The sequence below is a fragment of the Rhea americana genome, unplaced genomic scaffold, assembly GCF_003343005.1.
Source record: "Rhea americana isolate MKP2758 unplaced genomic scaffold, rheAme1 scaffold_236, whole genome shotgun sequence".
Lineage (NCBI taxonomy): Eukaryota > Metazoa > Chordata > Aves > Rheiformes > Rheidae > Rhea > Rhea americana.
In genome coordinates, this window is record NW_028186353.1 from 233,091 (window position 1) to 245,309 (window position 12,219).

Below are 12,219 nucleotides of genomic sequence, written 5' to 3' on the forward strand. Positions count from 1 at the left end.
CAATAATACTTTAAGCATAATACATGCCTTTAAGAATACTGTCCCCCAACAGATCTCTTTTTATCAAAGCAACATTTCATGTGAGCAGAGTATAATCTCACATTGATAGATACCAACACACTATGCTAACATCTGTAAAACAGACAATTAGATTCAATCCTGTTCTTTTCCTGAAGAACAAGAAGGGAAATTTTGAGAAGGACTTACTGTAGTCATTGTACGAGCATAAACACAAATATTCTATGATTTATTTTATTTCAGAACTAAAACATATAAAACAACTGTACAGGCACAGCCATCCCTACCCCAGTCACCCGGGGTGGACTGGACCGACAGCTGTACTGCCTCATTTATACATTTGAATAATCCTGCATTTCATTATGATAGATATATTTTCCAGAGGACAAGGTTTCGCTTGTGGCATCGAGTGTATTTGGGCTCGAATGTTTTCAGGTTTTAAAGCAAGCATTTGCAGATATAAACCAAATGCAAGATCTGACTAACAGAACAAACTGCAAAAGCTGCAGTAGATGTTTACTGTATCACAAAATCAGCCATTAATAGATTTTAAGCAATCTACAAGATAGCTAGCTCAATTCTACTCTCAGAGGTTCAGTTAGATAAGGGAAAAAGGAGGTGAGACAAATTGCAGGAGGAGGAGGAGCTGATCTGTCTCAAGGTGGAGCTGTATCTTGTATTAAATGACACTGGCAGATTAAAGCTCTCAGATGGGGAAGGGCTTAAAGGCTGAGTCAAAAGCCAAGAAGTCTCTTTATTTACGCCTACCTCCCAGCCCCTGGCAATCTGACTAATAACAAACTGAGCTAACAAGAAAGACTAGAAAGAGCAGAGAGAACATAGAAGCAGCTTGGATCTAAAAATCTAACAAACCAAGAGTGATCAAGTCAAGCTCTGCTGACCATCTTGTTTGTTTACTGCATCCAAATTGCTTGCAAACAGTTAACTATATACAGAAAAGTCAGCATAGCTGTGAAGTATGCTGTGAATTTTAATTGAGGAAAAAGGACAACTGCTTCGCAGGGTGGTCTAATGTGCACTCTAATGTGCACTCTGCCGGGAAGATTTTTTCAATTGAATGCTCTGTACTTTGTCTTCTGAACAAGGATTTTAACTCTATGGAATTGTAGTTTTACCAGAGCTTGCAGCAAAGTGAAACTCWGAAGAAAGTGTGCATTTTTCATAGGCGAAAATTAAATTGCATTCAAACAGCTGCTCTAACTGTGCATTACTGATCCCTTCAGGGAGTGTAACTGCTGTACAGGTAAGAAAGATTCCAGTTAGTTAATTAGCTTAGAGTACGAGAAATTAATTTCTCAGTACTGGTTTATTTTATTTTTCTATGTGACTTTGTATAACTTTTCTCTTAAATGATAGCAGTTTACACTGTATTTCAAACAGTGTGCCAGGTGCATTTATTCAATCTGCCAACAGTTTAGCTGCATAGTAGAATGTATGTATTAAGGAAATGCTGATTTGAGATTGTGGTTGAGGGGGAGGAGTGGGTGTTTGTTTTTATTTTCTGAAGTGTAAGAATAGTCCTGAATACATCATCTGACTATGATTCCCTCCAGGATTTAACAGACAATCTTGAATGCTTTTAGAAATGACTAGTTCCTTGCTGAAAGCTTTGAAATTCTTTAAAATCTATTTTTTTTATTTTTAAGTAACTGAATGAAAAACTGATGCACAATAAAAAGCTATTTCAATATTTGAAGAAAGCATGCATTGATTTTCACTTCTCAAGCATGCGATGCCTTTGCCATACAGTGACTACTTCTAAAAGTGTTGAAATTCATCCGGTGGAAAGGACTGAATTTTTTAGTCTTTTAGAATTCGTGCTGCAAAAAGCTCAATTGATGCAAGCAGTTAGTAATGACTTATATGAAGATAGATGAAAGCAACAAGCTTAAGTTACCACAYAGAATTTCCTGAAAAACCTCACCATGTGAAACAGAAGTAAGGTCAATCCTGTCAAGCCTTTTATTTATTTTTTTTTTATTATTATTATCACGAATTCTTTCAGTTAAATACTGAGCATCTGTTACTTGAAAGTAGTTTTCATTTCACAACGATAGTCCACTGAGACCTTCATCGTGTATTCCTGAGTGTACAGACCAACTCTCCTATTAGGTCTGCATAGAAGTTCTAAGCATCTTCGTGTGTGTGTGTGTGGGGGGGTGGTGTGTGTGTGCGAGTGTGTGGTGTGTGTGTGCGTGTGTGTGTGTGAGAGAGAGTTCTTACAGCGTTGCCCACAGAAGTATGATGATGATTAAAATGGGAATGTTTTCCAATTGGTTACAAATGTTTTTACTTTCATCTCTGAGAGGAGGGCTTTCATTTTTATATATGAATTTTTCAAGATGTACTAGAATGCAACATGCTTTTCAGATTATTTTTTTTTTCCTTTAATTTTGCTTAAGGCCTTTTTAAAGTGCACTTTAAATTTGATGCAGATCTAAGACGGAATTTTAATGGAGAAAAGGAGTATAAAAATGAAGTCTAATTAGCCAGACAGTAGGCTTGAAGCTGGCATCTATGTCAAGAGTCTGCATTTTTCATCTTAGGTCACTGGAAAGGATATTGCTGCATATGAAGCATGAATAAATATCTAGCATATTATGATTCCAGTTTTACTTTGAATACTTAAAAATAATGGCATGTCATGTCTTAACCAATACTTTTGGATTTAAAATTTAAGAGACTATATACATTAAATATAGGCAGCTGGTATAACATGAGAAAATTTTCTCACACTATGAATAGCACTTACTGCCTCTAAATTGATACCTCTACTCCCAGTTATCGGGAATGGTGAAAGGTACAATTCACTATGCACATAATTGCAGGATTTCACRTGTGTGTCTGTGTATAATACTCATACCAAAGCATTTAAGTGCTTAGATGCACAAATCCTTGCACACCTTTGTGACAGAAGCCTTGAGAAGTGGAGTTACTAGTAAAAGTAACAGAAATGCCTGATAGAGTAAGTATTGATGAGAGGYCAAAACATATGAGAGGCCAAAACATAGGGCCACACTGTAAGAATGTTCATGCATTTAATTGCGTAGATACTTAYAAAGTTTTCTTGTCCCTCAGAAATTAACACTTTGGCAGGTTAATTGTGTGGTGACATTCTGTACTCCACGTTTCACTAGCTTACTTTGAAAGATAAAGTGACCTTTATTAGACAGATCCCTTAAGAAATCTGATTTGTTCTGTCCTAGAGTAAATGGTGCACCCAAAAGGTTACTGTGTTTTAAATGATCATTGTAAGATTTTTGTTTTCTTTTAGCAAATGTGGAAATATTATTTTATTAAAATATTATAGATTTCACTTTACCTCATATATCAGGAAATATCTTTGTTTTGGCTAATTAGAATGCCTTAATAGAAAGAAATATAGAATCTTGAAATAAAAAGTGTAGCATAACTAATTTCAAACCAATGGYAACACATATTTAACTTAAACTTGTGAACTGTGCTTGCTACTCTATAGTGGTACAGTTAGGATATCTTTCTCAGGCAGTTTGAGTTTGAGACTAAATGGCTTGAAAGCTGATAATTTGTTACATRATGTACAGGGGATACTGGTGATAATTTTTAACTAGCAAGGCAAGGTTAATTCTATGTGCATTTTGGAATGTTTCTGGTAATTAATGATCACAATAATTGGAAGGAGTCTAATGATTCCTGTCCGAAAAACCTGTTTGTCTCTTGCCTACCTGCTTCTTTTGATATGTACTGCATTGTCAAGTCTCTCTTCTTTTTCCTCTTGGTTAACTGTGTACACACAGTTACAGTGTACACAGAGACTATGTTACAGCTTGACTATGTTAATACATGAATGATTTTGCTGACCTTGACAATACTATCTTTCTTGGATTTAATAAGTTTTATTATTTTTAAAAACATTTTTACATGCATATTACATATAAACATGTTACCCTACYACAGAGGAGTGTGTAGCATTTCTACTTTCACTAAATACACACAAAATGTACCATATACTTTAAAATTTAAATAAAACACTAATGTGTCTACATCCTTTTCAGTTTGGAGGTATAAGGACAGCTGAGACAATACCTTTTGATTTACATACACACTGCAGAACCAAAGAAAAGGTTCCCTCTATGCTACCCGAAGGAACTTTTGATCACAATATGTGTTAAACCAAACCAAATCTTACTTCTTCTCCTTGGGAGCTGGACAATGTTAAGTTAAGCCTATCAAAAGACCCCTCAAATTTGCAGTACTGCATGGTGATAAAAGAGTGATGATCTAAAATATTATGTCATCCTTGATATGAGCGGCTTAGGGAAGCAACTTATTACTTCTGTCTATTGGCAAAACATTACATATTGTATATAAATAAAGCTAATATATTCCTGGTTATTTCCTATTTTGCTGTAGCAGCATGAAGTATTGAAGCACTCCTCCCTTTGTGCTGCTTGATTCAGCAGCTTAATCTAAATATATTTTCTCTTCTTAGAAAATGTTTTAAATGTTTTGCAGGGTATAATATTGTTTCACAAGCTGGGATAGCTCAGTTACAAGTTCTAGAAATATTTATTACTTTTTTTTCTTTCCTGCTCCCCTCCCCAAATGAAATTATGACCCTTTCCTTTTTTTTTTCTTTTTCTTTTTTTTTTCTTTTTCTTTTTTTCTAGGATCTGCTGGGCAAGATGAAGCTCTGGGTTTTGGTGTTATGTTCAGTTCTGGTTGCATCTGACCCTTTCCAGTCACAGCCTTCTTTTTCTTCAACCAGAGGATCTTGTCAGAGTTTGTGTTCCTGTGAAGAAAAGGATGATACCATGGTTATAAATTGTGAAGAAAGGGGCATTAAGATGATATCAGAAATAAATGTCCCACCATCACGGCCTTTCCATCTTAATCTGTTAAACAATGGCTTGACTATGTTGCGTGTGAATGATTTTGCTGGTCTTGTCAATGCCATCTCTCTACATCTTGGATTTAATAATATTGCAGATATTGAGCCTGGGGCTTTTAACGGTCTCAGCCTTCTTAAGCAACTTCATATCAATCACAATTCTTTAGAAATACTTAAAGAAGATACATTTAATGGGTTGGAAAATCTGGAGTTTCTTCAAGCAGACAACAATTTCATCACAGTGATTGAAGCAAGTGCCTTTAGCAAGCTTAACAGGCTCAAAGTGCTTATTTTGAAYGATAATGCGATTGAATATCTTCCTCCTAACGTATTTCGTTTTGTGCCATTGACCCATTTGGATCTTCGTGGAAACCAGTTACAGACATTGCCATATGTTGGCTTTCTAGAACACATTGGTAGAATATTAGATCTTCAGTTGGAAGATAATAAATGGGCTTGTAACTGTGATTTGCTGCAGCTGAAGATATGGCTAGAAAACATGCCTCCCCAGTCAATAATTGGTGATGTTGTGTGCAATAGCCCTCCAGTTATCAAAGGCAGCATCTTAAGCCGGTTGAAGAAAGAATCACTTTGTCCCACTCATCCTGTAAATGAACTTGAAGATCCTTCAGGATCACTGCCCTTGGTTGTAACCACCTCTATTAGTGAAAATCATCTATTAACTAAGGTTATTCCTATMCTGAAAGCTCCTACTAAAGAGCCAACTTTTGTGCTTCATGCTTCAAAGCCAACTACTCAGTTTCCAGGAATCTATTGTCCTGTCCCCTGTCACTGCACCAGCCATACACTCTCAGGAGTTCTCATGCACTGCCAGGAGCGAAATATTGAAAGTTTGTCTGACTTAGGACCTCCGCCTCCAAATCCTAAAAAGCTTATTCTAGCTGGAAATATTATTCAGACATTACTGAAATCAGATCTTGTGGACTATGCCAGCCTGGAAATGCTTCATCTGGGGAACAATCGTATTGAAATCCTTGAAGAAGGATCTTTTATGAATCTAACTAGACTGCAGAAATTATATCTCAATGGCAATCATCTTACAAAGCTAAGTCAGAATCTTTTCCTTGGTCTTCAGCACCTTGAATACTTGTACCTTGAATATAATGCCATCAAAGAAGTTTTGCCAGGGACATTTAATGMAATGCCAAAACTTAAGGTTCTCTACTTAAATAACAATCTTTTACAGACTTTACCACCCCACATCTTTTCAGGGGTCCCACTTGCCAGATTAAATTTGAAAACAAACCAGTTTGCCCATTTACCCGTGAGTAATGTCTTGGATGAAYTAGATATGCTGGTACAAATTGAACTTGAAGACAACCCCTGGGATTGTACTTGTGATTCAGTTGGGCTGCAAAAATGGATACAAAAGCTGAGTAAGAATACGATGATGGGTGACATTTTTTGTAAATCTCCAGGACACTTAGCAAAAAAAGAACTGAAATCCCTGAACAGTGATGTCTTATGTCCAGGCTTAATAAACAGCCCTGCACTACCAACTCATGCCAGCTTTATAGTTGTGACAACTTCTGCTACAACCACTGCTGCAGACACCATCTTGCGGTCCCTTACAGATGCTGTCCCACTTTCTGTTCTAATACTAGGACTCCTGATTGTGTTTATAACTATTGTATTTTGTGCAGCAGGAATAGTTGTTCTTGTTCTGCATAGGCGGCGAAGATGCAAAAAGAAACAAGCAGATGAACAAATGAGGGATAGCAGCCCAGTTCACCTTCAGTACAGCATGTATGGGCATAAGACAACACATCACACAACTGAGCGCCCAGCTGCAACTCTCTATGAGCAGCATATGGTTACTCCCATGGTTCAGGTCTATCGAAGCCCATCCTTTAGCCCCAAGCATACTGAGCAACAGGAGGAGGGAAATGACAAGGAAGACAATGATTCCAAACATCTCCGCAGAAGTCTCTTGGAAAGAGAGAACAGTTCACCTCTTACAGGTGCTAATGTCAAATATAAGGCTACAGATCAATCGGCTGAATTTCTGTCATTTCAGGATGCCAGCTCTCTGTACAGAAACATTCTTGAAAAAGAGAGAGAACTGCAACAACTAGGTATCACGGAGTACCTAAGGAAAAATATTGTCCAGCTCCAGCCTGACATGGAGGTTCATTATCCTGGAACACATGAGGAGCTGAAGTTAATGGAGACACTAATGTACTCCAGACCAAGAAAGGTTTTCCTAGAACAGACTAAAAATGAGTATTTTGAACTCAAAGCTAACTTACATGCTGAGCCTGACTATCTGGAAGTCTTGGAGCAGCAAACATGAAGCAAACCTTTGGTGGGTTGGGGCTGAACTTCTGTATTTCTATTTTAAGTTGGAACCATTGTAAATAAAAGTGCCTTATAGTAACACATCAACAGTCAGAACTTAAGCACAGCAGTAATCCTAGCAAAAAAAACCTCAGGGATCACTGTGGGAAGCCATGGGGATGTTTGCAGGCAACGTCTCACCCCAAATTAAATATGAACTCTGTGTGATTGAACTGCGGGAGGAAGATCGCTTACTCTAATATTGCAATATTCCTCTAGATTTTTTTAAAGGTGTGTATGGTACTTTCTGTTCTGCTCCTGATTTATGACAAAATATTTGTTAACTGTACTTTCTTCTTCCCTCAGTTTAATAAGATTATTTAAAAAACAAAACAAAACAAACTTGTATTTGTAGTTTTAAGATTATAGTGTATTGGTTAGGTATTAGTACACACACTACATACAAGAACATTGTCTACAACCACACTTAACATATCATCATAATAAATATGAAAGGAATTGAAACTTTGTCATACTAAATGTCAGTTAAAAACAAAAGGAAAAGATATTGGCATATGCACCCAGAGCCTGCAAATATTTAAGTATCTTACATGGAACTTCATCATGTGCATTCGGTATCAGTATGCGGAAGAAAAAAATATATAACTATGTTTACCCAACAGCAACAAAAAAGCAAGCCTTCTGCTATTTTTCCTCTCTGATAGCTTTATATAAGTTTGGACAATCTTCTCTTATGCTGCTGCTATAAAATATTGTGCATCACTGGTGTTTGAATTCATAATCCTGGGCAATTTGAAAAGCTACTGAGAATCAGCTGTAAATATGTTACTGTGTTTAATAAGTTTGATTTTTATGTAACTATCTATATATATGAATAACTTCTGTGCTGGCTTTAAATATTCTTGGAAGAAATGAGTTTGCTGTGGCTAGGAACTTCCAGGTGCAAAAGCAGCTTCTTCCCCACACGACCAAAAAGCAATCTTCAAACAGAATAACCACAACAAAACACACACACACAAAGAACAGTAATAATATGTAGTACTTGTTTGTACAAAAATATGCTATATTTTCCAGAAATCAGAAGAAAATAAAGTGTTGTGGGAAAAACAGGTAAAAAGGTAGAACACTGCAGTTTTATTTTTGCAATGAAATCTAGCTAGATTTATATTAAGTATTTATTCTGTATAATTTTTATAATTTTTTTTTTCAACTTGCAAGGAAAAGAGCTTACTCTTGGCTGCCTTTCAAGAAAATCAAGGAACTGTTCGCTATCAGTGAAAATGAAATAAAGTTTTTTTTTAAACATCTTTATCTTAGAAGTCACTTTTTAAAAAGAAGGCAGCAACTCCTGCATGCACAAGTTCAGAACTGTTTGGGAATTAAACATGAGGGTCTTCACTCTCATCATGTGGACAGAAGCATCTTGTTCAGTGTGCAGTTAGGGCCATTCAATTTCTGTGCATGACTGACACAGTGCCAAAACACAAATTCTGACTTGCATTTATCTTCCTCCAGGCAAATCTTTTGTAAACTGACTATGCATGAAGATTTTTTTTTTCTAATTTCAATTTGTAGGAGTAAAGATCAGCTTAATTACTATATGTCTATGTATGTGAGCTAAACTTAACATTGAAATCTTGATAAATTCCAAGTAAAAAGGCATTCTTTAGTTCAGCTTATTGCTGGTGTCTTACCTATTTGTATATACAAACATTCTCCATATTCTTTGTATATAAGCTTCTGACAGAAATTTTTCTTATACTACAAATGAAAGTCAGATTCTCAGTTCTTTCAAATTTGCATAGAGATACTGACTTTGATGGTGCTATCCTAATTTCTATAATCTGAGGATCTGACCATATGTTATCTCTGTTAACAAATCAACTTCCTTATTAATATTTTGTAGATGCCATCACTTTACTATGACAGTCAAACTTGTTGGCTTCCAAGAATCAAATTTCAGTAATTAGAGAATAAGTATTCCTTCCTCTTTTTATGACTGAGAATAATTTAGTTTAGAAAACCTGTGTATATAAGAGGATTAGGAACAGTAAAACTGGTTACCACGTATCTGTTTCCTTGTTATCTTTATTCCTGACAATTAAAGGTTATACTAAGAATTACCAGTGCAGATAAGAGTGAGGCAAAAAGTGGAGAATTCTGCTAACTGGCTTAGGTATCTAGTGCTATTTTGGAAGTCCTTGAATATTCAGGACATCCAAATCCAAATGGACATGACATGTCATAGAATATGGAAACCCATGCCTTGGTCTGGAGGCACAACTGGAGCTGAGGTGGGATAGCTTAGAGCTTTAAAATTACACCAGATGTGTATATTTAAACAACTAAATCCTACCCATAAAATATCTAAGTAACTATTTTTTGAAATAATATTCTATAAAAATTTAATTTAGTCAATAAAAATGACATTAAAAAGCTTTGAATTTTGAATCAGACCTCAGAACATTTTCTTTTTAGACTTTTTGGTGATCTCAAATTAGTGTAAAGAAAAAAAAAATCCACGGTAAATGATGACAGGGTTTAGTATTTCAGTGTCTCTCATTTGAGTCGTCATTTACATTAGTAAGAAATGGGTGTAAAAAAATATCCTCCAATTGCCAAGATCCAGGGAAATGATGATTCAGGCCCTCAGGCTTAGGTTTAAGAGAAATAGTTTCAGACTGAAGACAATTGCCACATGCACAGATGTCACTTTGCTTAGCTGCTAACAGTTACTTGGCAGAACGTTGAGGACAACTGTGTTGCAAAACGTTCTTCTTCATTGCAGTCTCTAAGCATCAGACAAAAAAAAAAAAAAGACAGAGAGAGAGAGAGAGAGAGAGAGAGCTAAATTCATGTCAAAGCATTTCAGTTATACAGCTGTACCAGAGCATCATTCAGCATAGGTAAAGAGAGCTTTAGCTTTTAGCTTTCGCTCAGCACAAGGACTCACATCATTCATTACATCAGGACAACTCTACTTTATAGTAGGCTGTAACACCACAAGTGGTTTTGCAGCATCCAGGAATCACTATAATGAGACACATGTCATCCACTTTCTATCATCAGTCCCTACTGGACTCCTGCAGAATTTGATGAGAAGCGAGGGGTCTGTCTACAGTCTTTCCTCATAATAACACTCTCAGCCAGTGAGTTCCCAGTTTAGAAGAAACTTTATATTACTAGAACAAAAAAAGGGTAAGAACTTGGCCTTATATGTTTATTCTTCAGTTGAAGATGTATTAATATCTGCTGTTAAAAAAAAATAATAAAATACGGTAGTTATCACATGGGAAAAAAGAAGGACTAACTGTCTGTGCCCGAAATTTCCTTGGAACATTTCCATTATAACACTTACAAATGTATTCTTAAAACTGTTATTTGTGTTTGCCAGAAGTTGCCAGTTAGGAGGAGTCTTAAGAAAATTACTTGTTAAGACTGTGCTCTTCCCTTACTGCTCCAATGACAGGCACAGTTAAGTGGTTTCTATACATTTCACTTAGCTAGAATAATGGAGGCTGGAAGGTGAAGCATGTTTGACAGCCTGAAACAAAGTGGATTCATTTTTCTCTTGTCAGTACAATAATTTAATTGAGTGCAAGAACAGTGCTTTACCAGGCACACTGGTGTACTTGGCAGCTATGTTATGTGTTATTAGCTATGTTAGGGTACCTCAAAGTAACCAACACTACCATTTTTTCCCCTCACATTTTAGTGAATAAAATATATTAAATAGACCTGTTCCCTAAATAAACAGATATTAAAACAAYATATTGCACTTATTTATTTTAACCTGCCTTTAATTTTTTATCTCCAAAAAAAGTCAAATGCATTTATTTTTCTTTTTTCTTCCTGCTACAGGTATTTTTTAGATAGGCTTTTAATACTATTGCATAAACATATTATCTGCAGTGACACTTCTGCAAGCTGAACAACAACAACAAMAAAATCCATACCAAACCCTTCCAAAAACAACCACAAGTTTATACGTAAACCAGAACATTGGCCTATTCAGAACTATCCAATATCTTTGCATTCTTTTCCATTAGAATGACAGATCAACTTTTTTGTAACTAAATTCCAAATTGAATATGAGGTCAGATTTTTTTGTAATGGTGTGAGAAAGCTACAAGATATGAATCTGAGCTTTTCTCACCTGCAGTAATTTTTTCTCTGATTAGAATCTGAGAATTAGGTTTTCGTCCCTTTATGTGTAACAAAGAGGTCCCCAGTATAACCCCAAATAGCAGCTTCTTATAATGTGCCACTCAGCTACAGATTTCTAATTGTATAATTCGAGCAAATGAAGAAATGATTCTGAGAGAGAAAATCATCTATTCAATATCTTTTTTTTTGGGGGGGGAGTAGGTATGTTAATTAAAAAAAAAGTATTTATCACCAAGAAAACATTATTTCACAGTGAAAAGTAATAGTGCCAAGGGAAAAGAGTAGACTGAACTCAAAGTCATCATTGGAAGGGATTCTGGAGTATCATTCTAAGGATGCCATTGTCTACACAAATAYACTTTATCAGCCACACTGACACAATCTGCAAGTTTTGTGTAGATGTACTGAAGTCATTATAARAGAAAAAGAAAAAAACAATCAAACTTTGTCCTAATTCAAAAATCAGCTGAGATACCTGCTGAGGACTCTGGCATACTTCTCTTGCACTTCCCCAGCACAGGACACATTCATCTCCGTTGACGAATTTCCACCATGGGCAAATCCTGCTCAGCCGCAGAGCCACTGGCAGTAGAGCCTCCCGCAGCAGCCGGACTCTGCTCCTTGGGGAAAAATTGCAGCAAGTGCATTGCCTTCAGTGCTCAGCTCYTCTGGGACTTGGTGTTTGGTGTATCCTGTTGGATTTGAGACAGGGTAGATTGATCTATTACTGAGGCTGTACGATGCTTCAAAAGATTTGTCTCTTTTGGGTTTTCTAAGGCTTATGATATTCTTGATCTTGTTCCAGGAGTAGGTATCTCTCCTTT

The 12,219-nt window shown here is 36.2% G+C and overlaps 1 protein-coding gene across 1 annotated transcript; it reads left to right on the plus strand.

Annotated features, from left to right (window-relative positions):
- The first annotated feature begins 742 nt into the window (after positions 1-742).
- Positions 743-8,397, plus strand: SLITRK6 (SLIT and NTRK like family member 6). The gene is made up of 2 exons (XM_085306253.1): positions 743-1,282; positions 4,689-8,397. Exon 2 carries the CDS (start codon positions 4,704-4,706, stop codon positions 7,221-7,223), a length of 2,520 nt encoding a protein of 839 aa, XP_085162379.1. The 5' UTR covers positions 743-1,282; positions 4,689-4,703; the 3' UTR covers positions 7,224-8,397.
- Positions 8,398-12,219: the final 3,822 nt, after the last annotated feature.